The sequence below is a fragment of the Protopterus annectens genome, chromosome 14.part0 (assembly GCF_019279795.1).
Source record: "Protopterus annectens isolate FY-2018-M chromosome 14.part0, PAN1.0, whole genome shotgun sequence".
In the NCBI taxonomy this organism is placed as follows: Eukaryota; Metazoa; Chordata; order Ceratodontiformes; family Protopteridae; genus Protopterus; species Protopterus annectens.
The window spans coordinates 302,020,118-302,042,257 of record NC_056748.1 but is presented as its reverse complement, the minus strand read 5'-3'; the positions used below and the strand labels follow the sequence as shown (position 1 = coordinate 302,042,257).

The following is a 22,140-nucleotide window of genomic DNA, read 5'->3' as shown; positions in this document are numbered from 1 at the left end:
GCTATGGGGGTGGCAGCTACCACTAAGAAGGAACTTGCAGAAACTTAATCTGTCCATCCGCCGAACAAGGAGTCATGTACGATGGCCAGGTATGGGAAGCGTATGTTCTCTTCAGCGACCTTTACACTCAGGTCACTGAATTATTTGTCACACTTCACGTGACTTCAGAGGGATCTCCTAAAAGAGTTGGGAGATACCCTGCAGGATTCTACAGCTGAGGGAGTTGTGAACAGGACATATTCCCAGCTTGCGACCTTGAGTTCAGTGGTTAACTCCTCCATGAAGCTCATTTCTTATGCGGCAGATGGAGCGAGTAGGGCAGCAGGTAACGTAGTTGCTTTGCGGAGACACTCCTGGATGCGCCTTTGTCAATTTGTGGAACCCTTCAAGTCCTCCTTTATCAATACTCCTTTTGATGGTTCATCCTCGTTTGGCCCTCAGGTAAAAGAGACTCTCTCACCAGGTGTGAAAAGGATGGCAAGACTCTCTGCTGTGGGAGTCCGTTTTTCCACTCCATCTAGACCCTCCCCTAAAGGTCAGAAGAGTAGGAAAATGTGGTTTTGAAAATCCGAGGGAGCTTCGCCTGACACACATGGACAATTTTTTCCCAGTGGCAGAGGGGGAAACAATAGTGGGAGGCGCCGGCCTCGTGGTGGTGGTGGGGTCCGTAACAGCAGGGCGACAGATACGTTCTCTGCTAGGCCCTTTCAGCACTCCTGAAGGGAGGCCCAACTGTCCGCCTCTGGAGGCAGTCAGGGGCAGAGTATCATTGTACCAAACAGCCTGGCAAACTATCCAGGGGTTACAAAATTCCCTTTTCCCATTTACCCCCTCAAGAACAAAATGGTCAATCCCAGACATTCCACCCAATCTTTGGGATCAAGCAAACCTAGACGTGCAAAGGTTGCTAGAAAAAAGAACCATCCAAGAAGTCCCCACAGACCAATTGAATCCGAAACTTACTCAAGGTTCTTTTTAGTTCCAAAAAAAGACAGGAGACTGGAGACCCATGTTGGATCTCAGCAAGCTAAACAAATCAGTAAAGAAAAAGCAAAGCTCCATATGGTAACACTGCAGTCCATTCTTCCCTTTTTGGGTCAGGACAATTGGATGTGCTTCATCGATCTCCAGGATGCGTACTACCGCAAAAAAATGGACAGGCGATCCAGGAGATTCCTACGCTTCCGGCTGTGAGACGGTCATCAGTTCAGAGCTCTGCCCTTTGGTCTCACCACAGCCCCCAGGGTGTTCAGCAAGTATATGGCACTGGTCACGGCTTACCTGAGATGTCCAGGATTCCAGGTGTTTCCATATCTAGACTGGCTCCTCACTGCTAACACCGAGCATCAACTGATCATAGCACGAGACTACACAATTCAAACCTGTTCCCACCTAGGCATCATCATAAACTATGAAAAGTCTGCCTTGTCAGTGTATTACCTTCATAGGGGCAGACTTGGATACAAGAGCCATGATAGCAGAGCTGCCTCAAGACAAGGTGTCAACCATTTGTCGGCAAGTTTCATTGCTAATGAAAAAGAAGAGAGTTCAGGCAAGAGAGGTATTGAAAGTCCTGGGCTCAGTGGCTGCAGCAATTACTCTAGTCCATATGGCTCGCTTCCACAAGAAAATTCTGCAGTGGCTTCTTTTTGCTCAATGGTCGTTCCAGGATTTACCAGTGTCGCATCTGATCTCGATCACGGAATCCTACAAAAAGGACTTAGTATGGTGGCTTGTCTCCCGCCAGGTGACTCTGGGCAGACCCTTTCTAGACCCCCAACCAGTAGCCACAGTGACCACGGATTCTTCCTAGATAGGGTGGGGGGGGGCATTATTGGGGACAGACTGTCCAAGGTATGTGGCTGCCACGCGAGTACCACTTGCACATCAATGCCCTAGAGATGAGAGCGGTGCTTCTGGCATTGCAAGCACTTCAAGACTCTCTACCTTCCGGAACTGTTGCAATTCAGACAGACAATATGTCAGTGGTATGGTACATCAACAAACAAGGCTGGACCAGATCTTGCCCCTTGTATGGGGAGGCCCTCCGAGTATGGCAATGGGCGATGTCTTACCAACATTTTCTGATTGCGACGCACATTCCCAGGAAATCCATCGTGATAGCGGACAGGCTCAGCTGGGCTATCCTCATGCCTCACGAGTGGTCCCTGAAGCAAGAAGTTGCGGACTTGATTTTTCGCAAATGGAGCCAGCCATGCTGCGATCTTTTTGCCACTCCCCTCAACAACAAATGCAGCAGCTATTTCACCTTAGTCCCCGCACTGGGACAGTCACCCAGAGATGCACTTGTTCACGATTGGCCTCCGGAACTACTTTATGCCTTTCCACCTTTTCCTCTGATCACCAAGGTACTTAAGAAAGCAAAGTCGCTGGGTTGCAAGCTCATCGTCATTGCTCCTTACTGACCTTGTCAGATCTGGTTCCCGTTTCTCTGCAATCATCTACAAGTGGAGCCCTGGATCCTGGACCCAGTTCTTGATCTCCTGATGCATCAGTCTGGCATGCTCCACCCTTCCCTCCAAACTCTCAAGCTGACAGCTTGGTTTCTCCACTTCCAGTCTTAGCCAGGCTCCCCACCATTTCCCCGGTAGTACAGCACATTCTGGTGTCTTCTCACAAGCCCACTACCAGAAAGATTTACGTTACCAAATGGAAGAGGTTCTCTTATTGGGCAAAGAAAAATGATATTGATCCCTTCACTGCTCCTGTTCCCAAGAGTCTTGATTTCCTGTCCGAAATGTTTGAACAAGGAGCAGCTGCAGCTATCATTAGGGTCCAACTGGCTGCCATCTCCAATTTTCATGTGGGAGAGTTGGGCTCTAATATGTCCCATAAGCTGTGCAAAGCATTCTTATGAGGTACAACCCTTTTACGGCCCCTGGTAAGAGAACCTCCCCCCGGGACCTAAACTTTGTTTTAGCCTCTCTGGTTCTTCCACTCTTTGAACCAGCATCGTCTTGTCCCCTGAAATTTCTGTCTTGGAAAGCCCTCGTCTTGATTGCCATCACCTCAGCTAGACCCGGTTTCAGAATTACAGGCTTTATCTATTCACCCACCGTATCTCATCTTCCATAAAGATAGAGTTTCTCTCAGAACCAATCCCTCCTTCTTGCCAAAGGTGTGTTCAGAGTATAATTTAAATCAGTCCATCAAGCTTCCTGTATTCTTCCCCAATTATGGCAACAAGGCAGAGTATAGACTCCACCAATTAGATGTTCATAGACAATTATGCTTTTATTTACACAGGACCAAGGACTTTAGAAAGTCAGATCAATTGTTTGTATCATTTGCTGATAATAAACAAGGTTCTCCAGTTTCAAAAGTAACCTTATCAAAGTGACCACCAGATACAATCATCTATACTTATGATTTGCGTAGCAAGAAGCTTCGAGGAAAAGCCAGAGAACACTCAACCAGGGCCTTGGCTACCTCTGTTGCCTTCCAAGCCAAATTGCGTTTAGATCACTGTGCAGTAGCAACATGGGCAAATCCTCATATCTTTATCACTCATTGCAAAGCGGATGTGGTCTCCTGGGACAGGGCATCCTTTGGTTCCACGGTCCTGAAGAGTTTATTCCAGTGAGCCACCCAGAACCAGGTGCTGGGGACACAGTCCCAGCCAGCCAGAATGAAGGCGAGATGGGGACAACATAACATAAAGAAGCTGTGTACCTACCATAACGGTCCATATTTGTTGTTCATCTTGCCTTCCTTCTTGCGTCCTCCTCTCCTTTCCCCTTCCTGGAGGATCGAGAGAAATTCCTTCATTGGTTACACTGGCCGAGCTTCCCCTTTGACATACCAGGTTAGTTGACCATGCCTTGTTTTTCCTTTTTCCTTCCTAACCTTTGAATGCAGATTGTTCCTTTATACACAAAGTTTCCTTGTGTATAACAGCTTAGTAAATTTGCATTTTACTATTGTCTAGTGTGGGCCATCACAAACGAGATCTTGGTAGCTACCGCTAGGCATGTTGGGATAGGGGTTAGCCTCGAGCCAGTATAAGCTCTCAAGCTGTAGTAAATGGCAGAGTCTGAGCAGAGGATTGGCTCCGAACCCGACCAGCAAGAAGGAAGGCATGATGAACAAACATGGAACATTATGGTAGGTACATAACTTCTGTTTTTTCTTAAGCGACTTTTGCACTCAGATTGCTGAATTGTCTGACTCACTTTACTAGACTTCAGAGAGATCTCCTGAAAGACCTAGGAGATACCCTCCAAGATTCAGTATCTGCAGGGGTGTCAGACGGGTTTTTTTCCTCAGCTCTCCACCTTAACCTCAGTGGTCAACTCCTCCATGAGGCTCATTTCTTATGCAGCAGATGGAGCAAGCAGGGCAGCAGGTTCAGGAATTTCCCTAAGGAGGCATTCCTGTATGCGCTTGTGACTTTGTGGAACCTTTCAAAATCTTCTTTTGTTAACTCCCCTTTTGATGGCTCATCCTTGTTCGGGCCCAAAGTCAGACACACTAACCAGGTGTGAACAAGAAGGAAAGACTCTGTCTGCCGTTGTAGTCCATTTCTCCCTACCTACCAGACCTTACCCAAAAGGTCAGAAGGGGGAAAATGTGGTTTTGAAAATCCCAGAGAGCTTTCCAGGACACATGTTGTGATTCTTCCCCCAGGGGCAGAGGGGAAAGTGCCAGTAGAAGATGCCGACCATGCGGCAGAGGGGTTCCGCAAAATCAGGATGACAGAGAATCATTCCATGATAAGCCCTTTCAGCGCTCTTGAAAGGAGGCCCATCTGTCCATCTCTGGAGGCAGTCTGGGGTCGCTTATCTTTGTACCCATAAGCCTGGCTAAAAATAGCAAAAGATAAGTGGGTACAAAGCATCTTATCAAGAGACTACTCTATACCCTTTTCTTTCCCCTTTCCAAACAAAAAAAAAACATCCCGGATGTTCCACCCAGTCAAAGGGAACAGGCAACTCTAGAAATACAAAAAAATTGCTAGACAAAAAGAGTTGGTCCCCGCAGACCAAATAGGATCTGGAACTTACTCGAGGTGCTTTTTAGTTCCAAAAAAAAAAAATGGGTTGCTGGAGACCCATCCTGGATCTCAGCAAATTCAACAAATCAGTAGGAAAGTCAGTTCCAGATAACACTGTAGTCAATACTCCCGTTTCTGGGAGTATTGACAATTGGATGTGCTCTATAGACCTCCAGGTTATGTACTACCACATAAAAATGGACAGGCGATCCAGGAGTCATTTGCGCTTTTGGCTGGGAGCCAGTCACTACCAGTTTTGAGCTATGCCCTTTGGTCTCACTACAGCCCCTAGAGTGTTCAAGTCTATAGCAGTGGTCATGGCTCACTTGAGATGCCTAGGATTCTGAGTGTTTCTATACCTAGATGACTGGCTCCTAAACGCCACCACTGAGCATCTACTAATAAAAGCAAAAGACACCACCTTACAGCTCTGCTCTCACCTAGGAATTGCAATAAATTATGAAAAATCTTTCTTGTTGCCATCTCCACGTATCGTTTTTATAGGAACACGCCTAGATACAAGAAAAATGATGTCAAAACTTCCCCTCAAAAGAGTGCAGCACCAAGTCAACTTCCTGCTTTCAAAGAAAAAAGTACAAGCAAGAACAGTCCTGAAAATTTTGGGAACCATGGCAGCAGCAATAAACGATTTCATTAGCACGATTGCACATGAGAATCCTACAGTGGCTACTCTTCACTCAGTGGTCCATGCAGGACCTACCCATGTCCTACCAAATCATAACAGAATCTTGCAAGAAAGACCTTCGTTGGTGGCTTGGCTTCACTCCACTCCTGTGACATTAGGTAGACTCTTTGTTCTTCCACAACCTTTAGCCACAGTGGCCACGGATACTTCCCAGGTGGGGGGGGGGGGGGCATTATCTGGGAAAGACCGTCCAAAGCACTTGGCAGGATCACAAGACCCATTCGCATAAATGTCCTAGAGATGAGGGCGGTGCTTCTAGAGTTGCAAACATTCCAAGACTCTCTTCCGCTAGGAACTATTGCAGTACAGACAGAATATGTCGGTTGTGTGGTACATAAACAAGGAGGAACCCGGTCTTACCCCCTTTGTCGAGAGGCCCTCAGAGAATGGCAGTGGGCAACCTCCTCCAAACGCTTTCTGATAGCAGTACACATCCCAAGAAAGTACAACATGATAGCAGACCAATTTAGCAGAGCGATTCTAATGCCTCACGAGTGGTCCGTAAAACAATAAGTAGCGGAAATAATTTTAATGGGGGCAGCCTTGCTGAGACCTTTTTGCCTCGTCCATGAATCCCAAATGCAGCAGCTATTTTGCCCTTAATCCCCCCTCCAGGGAGACACCGAAGGATGCACTTGTAGACGACTGGCCCTCGAGCCTCCTTTATGCCTTTCCTCCCTTTCTGTTGATACTCAAAGTTTTTCAGAAAGCCAGTTCCTTGGGAAGGAATTTGATACTCATCGCCCCTTACTGGCTTCGTCAAATCTGGTCCCCCTATCTTTGGCCTCATCTTCAGCAGGAGCCCTGGATTCTGGACCCAGTTACAGACCTGAGTCATGCATCAGGTATGCTCCACCCCTCCCTTCAGACCTTAAGGCTGCTCCGATTCCAAACATAGCCAGGCTCCTTAACCTTTCTTCATCAGTGAAACCTATCTTGATCTCGTCTCACAAGACTTCAGCGAGGAAGATATATGCCAGCAATCCGCAATGCAGTACAAAACCAAGAAATTCACAAAAAAGGCTCAAGTGTAGACAAACAGGGGCCATGTTTATTATTTCTTCTACAAGTAAGCACTTTCGTTCCAAATTCCATTAACTAGGAACTTCATCGGTTATATGCCAGCAAATGGAAGGGATTTTCTTCATGGGCCTTGAATAACCGCATTGATCCTTTCTCTGCCCCCATACCTTCCATTCTTGAATTCTTGGCAAAACTATTTAACGAGGGTGCAGCTGCAGGTACTATTCGAGTTCAGTTAGCGATTTCTAATTTCCACATAGGTGAATCGGGGCGGAATGTGATGTTCCACAGACTTTGCAAGGCCTTTCTTAAGGGCACTATTTTATTAAGACCAAACATTAAAGCCCCTCCAGCACCATGGGACCTAAACTGTCTTATCCCATTTGATTCTTCCCCCTTTTGAACCTGCATCATCCTGTGCTCTAAAGTTTTTAATTGGAAGACTATCCTTTTGACAGCCATCACTTCTGCTAGAAAAGTCTTAGAACTACAACCATTGTCACTAAAGCCCCCCCCTACATGCTTTTCCACAAAGACAGAGTATCCCTACGAACAAACCTATCATGTTCTTCGTCTCACATTGCTGCAGTCATAACCTGTGGGTAGTCCGCTGTCCTCGATCGGCCCGAATACCAAAGAGCTGGGCTGGCGTCGGTCATTGTTGCCTAGAGCTGACGTCAGTACGACGCCATATCCTCAGTCTTTCTTGCCCCAGATGTCAGAAGGCCTAAGAATGAAAGAAGGCCAGAGCCAAAATAGTAAACGCCCAACAACTACCAGTGTGGAAATAAAGATAATCCTAAAAAAACACAGCAACCACAAACTATAGAGGGGAAGGAGGGAGGGATAATTGGACTGCAGCAATGTAGATCCTTGAACATCTACATTTATGGTAGGTACAAAACTGTACTATGTTCTTCGTCTCACATTGCTGCAGTCATAACCTGTGGGTAGAATCCCAAAGCAAAGGAAAAGGGAGGCTGGCAAACTAAATAGCATTAGGAGCTGCTAACATGCCCTGTAAAACTGCAGTGGCAAACCCAGCCCTGGACTTGGAATAAAGAGGGGGATGGTAATGCTTAGTAAAAGTGTGTACTGAACTCCAAGTAGCTGCCTCCAAAATATCCTTATCCTCGAACATCTACATTTATGGTAGGTACAAAACTGTACTTTTTCTACCCAAAGTATGCTCAGAATCTAATTTGAACCCAGTCTATAGACCTACCAATTTTTTCCCCAACTATGGCAGCAAGGCAGAATATGTGCTACACCAACTAAGATGTACATAGCCAACTACGCTTCTGCTTTCATAGGACAAAGGACTTCAGAAAATCTGATCAATTATTTGTATCATTTTTCAGACTACAAGAAAGTTGCCCCATATCAAAAGTCACACTTTCAAAATGGCTATCAAATTGTATTACTTTTATTTTCTCAAAACAAAGAACTCCCTGGAAATGTAAAGGTCATTCTACAAGAGCCATAGCAACCTCTTCTGCCTTTCAGGCGAGACTTCCAATTAATACCATTTGTGCTGCAGCAACATGGGCAAGGCCTCATACCTTTATCACTTATTACAAAGTGGATATGGCCTCCAGGAACAGGGCCTCTTTTGGGTCCACTGATGTACTCGCCATAATGTTCCATGCGTGTTGTCCATCTCGGCTTCATTCTTACATCCACCTTCCTTCCCCCTACAATTGGCTCCTGGAGGACAGAGTGGTTGCAATTAGAAATAAATGTTCTCTGACCACCTTCATTGCTCTAAGCTTTTGATAGTTTTTATTGGTACCTAGTGTTATATTAGCAAACAAGATCTGGGGAGCTTTCCTAGGGCAAGATGGGATAGGGTTATAGCCACAACCGAGTGGAAGACCTTGAGCTTTTGTATAAGGCCGAGTCGGAACTGAGGATAGTTTCCGAACCCAACCATTGAAGACGAGATGGACAACACACATGGAACGTTGTGGTGAGTACCTTACTTCTTTTTTTGTGCCCTTGGTGGCATTTTGTTTTTGTTTTTTTCGTTTTGTTTTTTTTACTGATTGGACCAAGCCTAGTCCAGGTGGTGACATCAGCACTTGGGCCATTTTGTTCACACATGCATGCTCCCCCTCATGAAATGACAAGGGCTGTGGTTACTGGCTTTGCATGTTACACCTACATCCTCCATGAACTGGTTCCCGACTTCCTGACACATGTCCACCCTCGAGAGAAGGCTACCGGTAAACCAGTGGCATGAGTCAGCTAGGACCATCATCCCTGACTTGACTCCAGGTTGGACACATTTGTCTTCTCTGCCTGCACTGTTAAGCAACCAAGAAGTTAATCAAACTCTGGTTGCTTGGGCCATATTCTGAGCTTCATCTCTCTCTGTATGTATGTGTGTGTGTGTGTGTGTGCATATGTGTGTGTATATATATCAAAAGACAAACCCACCTCCATTGACAACACAAGGAAAAAGAAACTAAGGGTAATGCTGCTCATCGCCAGACGTCTAAACCTCAAGATGTACGCACTTGAGGCTCTCCTCAGTATGGAGAATATCGATATCTGTGCAGTAACAGAAACCTGGTTTGAGGCTCCTGAGAGCACCCCAGCACTACCAGGTTATACCTCATACCATGCTTTTTGGCCCCAAAACTCGGACCGAACCACAAAAGGAGGGGGGAGTATCCATAGTCATCAAAGATACCCACACCTTCAGGTTAGTGGCACTGCACAAAGCATTGGAGACCATCCATGTGCAACTAACAGTGGGCAAAACTGCCTTTCAGTTTGTAGCCTGCTACAGACCACCCTTCCAAACTCAGGAACCCCACTCTGCTTTCCTGAGAACACTGGAAAATATGAAGGTCTCTCCAAACACCATTATATTGGGTGACTTCAACTACCCAAACATAGATTGGGAGCACTACTCAAGCCCCAACACCCTCGCCCAATGGTTCCTGGAATTTATAAACTCAAATGCTATGGAACAACTGGTCACCACTTCCACAAGAGGGGAAAACATATTGGACCTGATTATCACCAACATGGGGACGTATGTTCCATACCAGAGGTATACCCCTCATTGGTAAGATCCAACCATAAGTTAATCTCACTGGAGATCCATATCCTGTCCCCACCCCCAGCCAAGGAAACCACGGTGAAGAACTTCTCAAAAGCAAACTTCGCACTTTTCAAATCCGAGGTGGAATACTTCAAAGCCCCCAGGCCAGTGGAAAATATGGCCCAAAACGCAGAATCCTTTACAAACGCATTCTATGGACACCTACAGGAATGCATGGATCGTGCTATCCCAAATAAAACCAAGACTCACTCCTCCAAAGGCAGGAGACCTGTCTGGTAGACTCCAGCCATAAATAAGCTATACAGCAGAAGAAGGAAGCTACTACATGACAGAGCAAAATCCCAAAAAGGGAAGGCATCTCTGATCAGTACTAGCAAGAAACTACGATCCCTCATAAAATCATCTAAGGCCAGCTTTGAAAGAAAAATTGCACAAGACGCTAAAGATAATCACAAGGCCTTCTTTAGTTATGTCAGGAACCTGGGTGGCAATTCCCAGATATGCTCGTGAGTTAGTGCAAAATGACAAAAAATACACTGAACCCACAGACATTGCCAACATCCTGGCAGACAGGTTCAGTGCAAAGTCCCCCCCCCCCCCAAAAGAGCAAATGTCTATCCCAACAGAGTGTAGCCTCTCTGACATCACAGATGCACAGGTGAGAGCTACCCTCTCCAAAGCAAAAAACACAGCATCAATGGGACCGGACGGTGTCCCAGGCTGCGTCTTACACAAGCTCCAAGAAGAACTGAACCCTCACATAAAGTCACTGTTCAGTCTCAGCCTTACTACAGGATATGTACCCAAGAAATGGCATACAGCAACAGTGGTCCCACAACGGACCCCGGAAACTATCGCCCTATAAGCCTGATTAGCCTGGTCTGCAAAGCTATGGAGCGTATCATCATGGGAACTCATAAACAAAGACATTGGGAACCTCCGAACACTGGAACCTACCCAATTCGGCTTTAAGGGCAGATCTTGCCTCTTGAACCTGGTTGACTTCTTTGAAATAGTCACCAAGGCCATAGATGAAGGGAAGGTAGTCCACACAGCCTACCTGGACCTCGCAAAAGCCTTCGACACAATACCCCACTCGGGCATCATAAATAAACTCACCGGCTTAAATATCAACTCCTATGTCACAAGATGGGTTGCAAACTGGCTCAGGGATAGAACCCACATGGTCAGAATTGCAGGTTACAAGTGGCGTCCCACAAGGCTCCGTCCTGGGGCCTCTCTTGTTCGGTATATATTTCTCTGAGGTACAGGCTAACACGGGAGGACTATGGCTGACCAAGTTCACAGATGACAGCAAACTGGGTGGCCATAATCGACTCGCCGACTGACAAGCATCCTCCAAAAGGGTCTCACAGAGATGGATAACTGGTGCCAGAGCCATGGCCTAAAGCTAAATGCCAAAAAGTGCAAAGTCATCCCCTTTGGGAAAAACAAAGTGCCCACAAATTACCACATAGGCGGTAATCTATTAAGTAAGTAATTGGGGATTTGGGGGACCCAAGTAGATAGCAATCTCTCCTTTGACAATCATGTTGCCAAAGTGGTTAGAAAGACCTTCTATATAGCCCACCTTATCACGGAAGGGTTCACATCTAGATCAAGAGAGGTGATTGTGCCCCTCGACTCATCAGGCCCATAATTGAATACAATGCCCCATTTGGGATGTACCTTACCCGACACCTGCAGCAACTGGAAAGACCCCAAAAGTACCTCACCAAGAGGATCAAGGGGCTCAGATGCCCTATGCAGTTAGGCTAAAGAATCTCCAGCTCTACTCGGTTGCTTACCGCCTACTCAGAGGCGATCTGTGCCTGACGTATAAAGCCATGTCCAACCCAGAATTAATGGACATGCTCCACCTCAGGATATCCAAATCCCTTAGAGCTACACGCTCCAGGGACTTAAACCTCAGCACAGAAATAAATAGGACATGCTGGAGGGACAGATTCGTATCCCAGAGGCTCCCCTCACTCTGGAACAAAATCCCAATCCATGTTAGGCAAAGCCCCTCAATGACCCACTTCAAGAGAAATCTTGAGTGGATGGGAGAGCGTAGGTTTACCCCTGGGATCTCTTCTGTGTCCCTAATAGACAGAGGCACAGTCAACTAATCTAAAAGGGTGGCGAAAGCCAAACACACTCTGGCTAGGCTTATAAATGCCCTAGGGCAGATGAACCTATATATATATATATATATATATATATATATATGTATATATATTACACATACACATGATTATTATGTTTAACACTAACACCACTTCTGTAACAGTATGCAAAGGATAATGATCGTGTGCATCTTTATTCAAGTTAATCAGAGATATACAGATTAATTTCTTGTCTGCATCCTTTTTATTGGCTGTCATTGCTCTGTAGTACCATGTAGATTTTCCACTCTCTTCAGCTGCTGTTTAACTTTAGTTCTTAGAGCTTTTGTTACTTTTCTAAAAACATGTTCAGTGGCAGCGTATCAAGATTTACTTGAATATTGTATTGTTTTGCAATTTTCTGAAGTCAGTAAAATAATGTCATAGTCATGTTATATATCATCTCTGTGACTCTACACTTTCTGAAATGTCTCTGCAGCTTTGTATAACTTTGAGCGCTGTTTGATTTCGTACACTGTAATCATTTTACCATAAACTAAACAACACAAAATGTTGCAATTTACTTTGAGTGCAGTTGGTCCAAAGGTGTCTTGTACCTTTAATTTTAAATTCACATCTGCAGTTTCTGGCTCAGAGACTACACTCTATTACCAGAATAAGTTGACGATTTGTACACACTGCTCTCTACAGTATTTTGTTGTTTTGATTGTTGGAAAATATTTTTCTGAAAAGATGTTGCAGTCTGCATATCTCGTTTTAGTTTTATATTGTGCCTCTTAATTCTTAGCATCTCTTGTCAGTACTCAGTTACACTGATGTCCCAGTGTTTGTGATGCATTCATTTGCAGGTTTTACTGTATTAACTGTATTTTCAGTAGTAAGCAGCTCATTTTCAAATGTTCAATAAAATGCAAAGTGTACTTGGTTTTTGCTTTTACACAAAATTGCAGAAATCCTTTTTTCTAGCACAGATCTGCTGGATTGATTAAATGTTGAATATGACTTCATGACAGACTTGTGGCCACACTTATTCTAAGCTTAAATTAAAATGATGCAAGCACCTCACTGTCCTCCAGTTTTGTTTGTTACAGTATATTATCTTATGACATTCCTTTTCAGATGTACAACTATTAGAAAACATCCTGACTTAGATTTTTGTCTGTTTGTTTGATGGACCCTTTTTTTTTTTTTAATACAATGTATGGAGAAAAAGGGGGTTGATGACTGTTCAAATTTCCTTAACTGTTTATAAGTAGATGTTTTTCATTTGATCACTCCTGCAGTAGCCTTTGCTGTATGGGTTTGAGTGATCATTCAAATATCTACTGTCATAGTAAGTTTACTTGTGCAACTGTACTTTCCATTTGTTTTGTGCTATACCTCTTAACTTCTTTGCTATAGCAATCTCGGTTCTTCTTCTTTCGGCTTTTCCCGGTTAGGGGTCGCCACAGCGGAACTCCGGTCCGCTAATGATTGGCAGTAGATTTTTTTACGGGTGCCGAGGAGCCAGCTCGACACCCAACCTTCAACAAAGGCACGCCCATTCTAGTCATGTCTTTCGAATGCCACTCTACCGCGGGGAGGAAATGCAGACTCCACACAGAAGGCACTCCAGCTGAGAATCGAACAGGAGGAAAAATAAGCCTCTTAAGATTAAGGATCCATCAAAAAGTAAAATTCTTAAGTTTTTATTTTTCTATTTTTTCTTAATTATTACTCTGGTTGCCTCTCAAGCTCTCCTCTTCATCCCCGCTAAATGTGTTGTAACACCTTACCGAAGCAGGACACAGGTCGTCCTTGTATTGCAACACTAAACTCAACTTGCTTTCCATGACGTGGACAAAGGCCCAAAATTAGGGGTATATTTAAAATATTACTCATAATTCACTTACAAAATTAATAGATCAGCATATTGTGCATCAGTATGCATCTTTGAACGATTAGTATGAAAATCTGAGTAGCATTATTGACTGACTGTAGTCCTCTGTGACTTACCAGAAAATTAAATTGATGAACAGGGCACAACATGAGGCAAAATTAGAAATGCCCTACAAAATCCAGGATAGTTGAGAAATGTGCTTTGTATACATCCACGTGTTTTTATAAAATCATGTCTGCTTCTGTTAAGTCTGCCCCTTGTTTCATCATTTGTGTACTGAAAATTAGCAGACTGAATGTTTATAATGCAACTGGCTAGATTTGGTCATTGCTTCTGTTTTTCAGTTCAGTAAACCAACATCTACAATAGGACCTTGTGCTCTTTTAAAGAACAGCTGTCGGGCAAATTGTAAATTCTTTCTGGGTTTGCAGTACTCGTGTTTCCTAGCTTAATATTTCTTTCAAGAAAAGCTGGACCATTAACTTCTACTGCTTATTCCTCAGTGAGTTGTAGGAATTTCACATGCTGTATTTTCAGGATTCTCAGCTGATTATTACATTGGGAAGTAAAAAGATTTTCTTGATCCAGATCTTCAAGGTTTTTCAGACAAAATAAGTTAAATATAGGAATTCCAAGAGTTGCAGTTGAGCCCCCCCCCCCCTCCTAGACTTTTATTTCTGTACTTCTAAACAAGGCAAGAAACTCCTGAAAGCAAGTATATATGTTCAGTTGTGCAGATGAATATTCTGTTCTGGCAAATATTTCTTCACTTCTGTGCACCATGTGTTGTGTGACTGGTGAGTAAATAAAACTGGCTTGGAATATGTATTTTAACTTTCTTGATGTTATTTAGTTATTTAAACATTGCTGAGTTTCTGAAGAGGCTAGTGTACTACATAGCATGATTTCTATATCTGTTAATGGAGAACTGCAGCCAAAAATATGTTTTTCAGCATATCTCAGTGTTCTGCATTATTGATGTCTGTGTATCAAAATAAGTGATTATTTTCTAATTTGTTATATCCCAAAATGACCTGAAAGGGGGGCCGCCATGGTAGCATGATTTTGTTTTACAGTAAATGCATTCACCTCCTTGAGGTCATTTTAGAGGGACAGAGAGAAATCCATAGGAAGAGAGGATAATTTACAGTGTTTTTTCTCGCTCGTCAGCTTACAACAGTACTGTGACTGCCTACTTTTGACTGTCAGCATCAATCCATGTTTTTCATTGCTTTGCTTCCAGAGGATCAAGGGTCTCAAACATATGTCATATGCTGCCAGATTGAAGAAACTCCAGCTCTATTCAGTCGCATACCACCTACTCAGAGGAGATCTATGCCTGACGTACAAGGCCATGTCCAATCCGGAATTAATGGACATGCTCCACCTAAAAAAATCCAAATCCACCAGAGCCACGAGAGCGAGAGGCTTGAACCTCAACACAGAAATAAATAGGACATGCTAGAGGGACAGATTCATAACCCAGAGGCTCCCTACTCTCTGGAACAGAATCCCAGTCCATGTTAGGCAGCGCCCCTCACTGACTCTCTTCAAGAGAAATCTTGACGAGTGGATGGGAGATATTAGGTTTACCCCGGGGGTCATCTCTGTGTCACTTCTAGACAGAGGCACAGTAAACTAAACCCTAAATGGGCACAGTATTATCATTCCAGGGGGTGGCGGAAGCCACACACACTCTGGCTAGGCTTATAAATACCCTAGGGCAGATAGCCTAGTATGAACCTGTGAACCTATTAGTGGCCATGTCTGATGCAGCATTTTAAGAAATATTTGAATAGCAGGCTTGAAAATGCAGCAAAGTTAATTGAACTAGAGTTGTTGCTTTGATAAGAGCAGTGTTCAAGGTTGATTAATAGGTGTTACTCAAACTGTGATGGTTTGTGTTGCAAAGATTTTAATATTGTAGCTAGAATTAGTCTTTGATGTTAATCTTCTCCAACTCGCTGACTTGTCTGAATACAAAAATGTAACAAAGCAAAAGAAACATGGATTTTACAGAAAATAAAGTGTAGAAATTAAAATAAGAAAATATTTTTTTTCTTTGTGGCAGTTACCGTTTGATTAAAGGACAAGGCAACTGATTTGTAATAAAAAAATATATATAACTTGTGTTTTTTTGCTCATTTGCAACTGAAAACTAAGCTTGAAAGTCTTGCTTTTGTTCAGACTCCAGGCCATACTCTTATCTGAGGTGTCATGCTGGCAACTTGTGACTGATAAGGCACATTTAAATGCCAATGCTTAAAAGCTATTATTTTCTTAATGACTGTGTAGTTGGAATAAGTGATCTAACCTAATTACTCTGCCACTGTAAGCAGCCTTTGTGATGTAAGAGATGAGACAAATGCATGAAAGAAAGGAAAAATGAAATGTTTAAACAAAACAAATGTAATAATTATTTAATGATGCTTTTTCTGTATGTGGCTCATTTAGTGTTTGATTTTAGGAAAGAAAAATCATACTTTTGGAAGGGAAAACTTGATATTTGGGTGTTCTTCTTTAAGGGAGGTCATTGCAGTATGATCTCCAGCAGGAATCTGAGGGAGGCACTTTGTTGCTGGTGTTTGCATATTGATATTTGATATGTAATGACATGAGGTAAAACACTAACTTCTACAGTTTCTGTGAGGTCCAGGCAATGATATTGGTATGTGTTACACTTGCAGTCTTCATGAGATTGCTAGAGGTATGTCAAGTCATATACTATCTTATCTTTTGTGTTGTGAGATAATGCATGCAACTTAGCACTTTATTTTGCTGTACTTTGTATTATGGTCTGGTTTCTTTGCTGTTATTGTAATAGTTTTAAATTTATATGAACTATTTATTCTGTTGCAGGTGGTTCAGATGGATTTGTGAATATCTGGGATCCCTTCAACAAAAAACGATTATGTCAGTTCCACCGCTACCCAACTAGCATCGCATCCCTTGCATTTAGCAATGATGGCTCTGTTCTTGCAATTGCAGCCTCTTATATGTATGAAATGGGAGAAATTGAACATCCTGAAGACTCTGTTTTTATTCGTCAAGTGACAGATGCAGAAACAAAACCCAAGTGAGTTCCTATCTTGCATTTTACCCGACCCATGTTTTATCTGTTGTTTTATTAGTATTATAAATTGCTTTATTGTTGAATGAAAATATTGTAGTCATTGTGAAGTTTCATCATGCATCTGTTCTTCTAGGCTGAAGGCTAACTTCAGTCTGAAATTTAAAATGTGCTGTATTGTATTTTTTCATTACATCTACCTTTAGGCTTGACTTGGCCTACAAGATAGCTACTTCATGTCAGCTCCATAAAGTTACTCCACTTTGTAAAGTCTCTGATTGCAGTTGTCTCCTCATAGTATGAGATCATTTATTCATTTGTTTTTTCAGGTGTTTTTTTTTTCTTTCAAGTAAAAAATATGTAATGTACTGTAGGGTTCACACTGTTTAAAATGGCGTGTGATAGGAAATAAAACTGACATTTGGTGTCTCAGTGCAGACTGTAGATCATAGTCTTGGCTGTTCATTTCCGTGGTCCTTTGTGGTAATTTTGAAGTTTGTAAGGTAGACATGAAACTGATGTGGCAGCTTCCCATTCCTGCTGTCTGCCCTTGATTAAATAGACCTTTGGAGAGCATTTCTTTATTTTAACCTCTGTGCCATTGTTGGAAAATGTGTTCTAGGGGGTTTCTGATTTTGTGTGAATCATTCAATAGATATTTCTTTTTTTTAAATTAAATTTGTGCAAGTTGTGCATTAAAGGACAAATCTACAAATGTCTTGCTTCTCAAATAGCTGAGGGGGGGGGGGGTTCTGCAGTAAGTAGACAGCAATACTCTTCCAAGAGTCTATTTCCTGGCTAGTTCAATTTGATGTAAACTCCACATTTAGGGCACCCCAAAGTTCTTCCAGTGTTTCCCTATACCTGGATTGAGGGATTGTGGCTGCATCCCACAGTCATCGGTTCTTTTTATCCGTTTGTATAGTTTGGATGTCATTATAATACCACTGAGAAGGTCCTGTGTTTGATTAAAAAAAAAAAAAGAAAGAAAGAAAAATCAGACCTGTTGTCTGTTCCTGCTGTCATCAGATCAGCTACCGGCATCACCACAGGCGCCCAACCCTTCTACTTTTATTCACAGTCTAAAGTACCATAAGAGTGAGTGTGTTTCTCAGATCTAGTCATCAGAGACTGTTCAGAATCTTCTTTGTCAAATGAGTCAGAGGAGATCAAGATTCCTGTTTCTGAGGAGAACATAGATGGTCCTTATTATAGACCGGCTCCCCTCCTTTTTGAGACTTTGTAGATGATTACTGTCATGAGATTGGCCAACTTTTTCTTATCTTCAGAAAAGGAAGATAAGCCCATAGTAATTCCTTCCTTCCTCAGAGACAGTTGTTAAAAGATGCTTTTCTTGGCATTTTGGAAGTGCACAGTGGAGGCTACCACATTTAAATGTTTCAAAGCTTGTGGCAGGTTAAGGACATTATAAGGTGTTATTACAAGCAGTATTCCATGATGGCCTTAAATAAATAAAATGACAGTCTCTGAACCAAAATTCAGCTTTACCTGTAAGGCTAGTGAATGTAATCTAATTGAATAATGCCAACACATAGTTTGTTCCAAGTCTTCCCATTTCTATACTGAAAAAAATGTTGCCTCAGTGGGCCAGACTGCATTTCTACACCTATTTAACAAGTTGTTATTCTGAGTTGCTGACCTGTGATGGATACCAAATGTTGCCTGATTTACTTTTTCTGTAAGACACTTGTACACCTGGATTATATTCCCCTTAATTAACCTATAATTGATAGAATGGAAATTCAGATATTTTAGGTGGGTTTCATATATAAGCCCCTTAAGTGAACAAATGCTTCTTGTTAAAAAAATATTTAATCCATTCCAACTTTTTAATGTCGTCATGCCCATATGAACAAGAAGTTGAACCGTACTCCAGGATTTGTTTAACCAGACTTTAGAACAGTGGAAGTAAAATATGCATGCTCCTTGCAGTAATAATAGTAATACTCCAGATAAGTTTCGTAGTGTAAAAACACTTAATGACTGCCTGAGTCACATGACAACTAACTTCTGATTTAATAATGCCTGAATCCTTAAAACTCAGAGATACTGAAATGATATTGCTATTTAGTGCAGAATAGTTTATTTTTGGATCTGCATGCATTTTGTTACACTTTTTGCTATTAAAGATTACTTTATTTGCTAAAATCACAAATGTAATTTGTCTAAGTACTCCTGTAAACTTCTTTGATCATCAGGAGATATAACAACTAGCAATTTTATTGTCATTCTCAAATGTTGATGCCCATGTCATCACTGACAAAAACATGGAACGAAAAAAGGCCTAAAAACAAGATCCTGCAGAACTCCATTTGTTGTTTTAAAGTACCGAGAAGTAACTCCCGTGATAGACACAGTGTATTTTTTCCTTGTAGCCAGTTTGTGATCTACTGTGTTATTCCACCTTCAAAGCATCTTCATTATTACATGACACTTTGTTGACAAAAAAAATCTGAGGTTTTGGTGTCCTAGTCACTGACTTCGTACTGGCTAGCGTGCATAGAAAGTGCCCTAAAACTTTGGAAGCTGGTTCGTTTCTGACTGGAAATGGTCCCAAACAGCTTAGGCTACTGCAGCAGTGATTTGTTCAAACATCTATTGTTATGATAAATTTACTTGCGCAACTGTACTTTATGGCTCACCGTGTAGGTGACACCTAATGGGAGCACTAGTTTTTCAACCCATTGAAGTTGGATCCTACCAAGCCTACACTGCTGCAGTGCATTTTCACTGTTAGCTGAGGGGATCTAAGCACATGGAGACATATTCTTCCCTTGGAAGACAGCAATAATGAACCTCAGAATAGCTGGTTAAGGGGGGATAGGCTGCTCCCCATGGGAGAGGGTATTTACCCCTGCATGGCCAGCTTGCATGCTTATCCTCTACCACACTACTCTTGCTTGGAGAATGGAGGGCCGATTAGGATTCCTAATTAGAAACAAATGGGCCATAGGGATCTTGTCTAGCCTAGATATGCCTCACTGCTGTCTGCCTGGAATAAATTGGTCATTTGGGCTCGGGTAGGAGATTATCAGGCAAGGTCTTGCAAGGAACAAAAAAGAAAAATAATGTCTTAAGATTTTTTCACCATACTCAAAAAAAAAAAAAAAAACAGTTGGATAAAAGGATACTAGGTTATTAACACATGATCTGCCTTCAGTGAAACCATGTTGAGCAATATCATTGTCAGAAAAGTACCAGGTGACTGCAGACTTTCTAACAGTAGTCTTTCAAATCATTTTCCAGCATTGCTCCTAAGACTGCTATGGCTGTAAGGCATCTTAGCTTCTGCCCAGTATGGATAGGTGTAACATTCGATCTGATGTCTCTTCTCTCCATGTCTCAACTGATCAGTTTCAGATCTGACCTCATGCCGGGCTTCTTAGACTTAGAGTCTGTAGCTTAGGCTCCTCCCCTTACCCATAATTCCTGTCTGTCCCCAACATTACCCCAGATCTCATTTGCCACTTGTTGAGTATGGACATGATTTGCTGGCTTAGGCTCATCTTAGCTAAGTTTCTTAACATATTTAATTTCCCTCTTGTACTGTACTGTTATTTTTGTTCTGTTTCTATACAGACATTTATTTCATTTTGCTTTCCTCCTCTTACCAAAAAAAAAGTCTCTCTCAGGCCTTCATGCCTTAAGTTCATGTTTGTCGTCTTCTTACTAGTTGTTAGCCAGTAGTTGCTTCTTTACCATTGTTGGTATTTCATAGAATTTTATACATTTATTTTGTCAGTGTATCCTTTATTAGCCTTGTTGGTAGTTCTTTAACTTTGACTTTCTTTGCACTGTCTATAGTTTGTCTTTTGGATTATGTCTGATAAGCCCGCTGTTTTTCAAAAAATGTGTGGCTTGTAGTCAAAAAATGACTAACTTTGACAGACACCTTAAGTGTGTATTGTTTGAGGCAGCTCACCTGGAGGAAGATGGTTCAATTTCCATGGCCTTTAAGCCACTGACCTATGATTAAACTATATAATAAGCTCATTCTTAGGGGAATTTTACCAACAGGAAAATCCTCTAAATCTGTTTTGACTGCATCTGGAGCATACCCATTCGGTAAGAAGGCCTTGGAGAAGTACAAGAGAGATGAGTGACAGGTGCAAAGAAAAGAGCACAGAAGCAAGGAAGCAGTCCCCTGACTTCTCTCCTTCATCAGCATTAACTTCAGCTCTAACTACTAAGCTTTTCAAGCCTTCAGATCCTACAACTGTCGCAGGTCTGACTCTGATATACTCTAGGACTTCTCCCTTATCGGAGTTGTGGTTTTCCCTAGAACAAATCTCTCTTAGGCTGCATTTCCCCTTTCTTCAGAAAAGACCCATGCTGAAGACTTCCAGACCACCTTCCACATCATCTTCCTTAAGGACCATTAGGTCTACCAGAAGCTGACGTGGATAGAATGATGAAGAAATTCCTCAGTACTCAAATTCAGTTGGGAGTTCTGCCAGGTCATCTCCTATAGGACCTTCTCATTAACCCATGGCTACTCCTACCCCAATCCAACCCCAGGTGCAGGGAAGCTGGTTCCAAGTTTTTCTGGGTTGTCCATGTCAGATCTGAAGTTGTTGCCATCTTCACTTGTGGCATCCTGTCTGAGCTGAAGCTTCAGTGCCAAGTCTGGGGGTAGGGGCTCAACTCCAAAGCTGTTGGAGCCTTCCGTTCCCCTTGGAGCATTGGCGCTAGATAGCTCGGCTTCAGTCTCTGGGCAGAGTCTGTTCCCTCAGTCATCCCAGTGTGGCAGCTTCGGCTCCTACGGGATGATTTTGTGTTCCCTCTCTGCTTCTGCTTTCAAGGCAGTTGAAAGAGCTTTCCCAAAGGTGAAAGAACAGACATCCTACCACTCTCTGCTCCACCCATTCCGCAACTGATATCCCTGATTCCTTGTCCTGCTCAGTCTATCTCATCAAGATGGTCCTCATCCAGGCACCACTCAGCCTTCCGAATCTTCCCCGGAACATTCTCCCATGGAGGCTTCTCCGAAGCATAAGTGTAAGAAGAGGCATGTTAATTCCCCCAGGAGTCTCTGACAGAAGACGCACGTTTTGATGAAGGGGGAGGGGTCCCCCGGATCACAACTTGACATCTCATTTGGGGAGATCCTCAAACTTCTCAGACAGGAAAAGAAGTTTGGTCTTCTGAAGCCATTTCTTCAAAAATAGGGATCCATTTTTCTTGAGGTTTTTGGGTTATGGCTCATCTACTCCCTGGTTGATTCC

At 42.8% G+C, this 22,140-nt stretch overlaps 1 protein-coding gene across 1 annotated transcript in view; it reads left to right on the top strand.

The window, feature by feature from the left end:
* LOC122788654 (mitotic checkpoint protein BUB3) overlaps nt 1-22,140 on the top strand; it is a 600,587-nt gene that overhangs the window by 414,623 nt on the left and 163,824 nt on the right. The window contains exon 3 of the mRNA XM_044055550.1: nt 16,684-16,900. Within this exon, the coding sequence (XP_043911485.1) occupies nt 16,684-16,900 (217 nt within the window). The remainder of the gene's footprint in view (nt 1-16,683; nt 16,901-22,140) is intronic.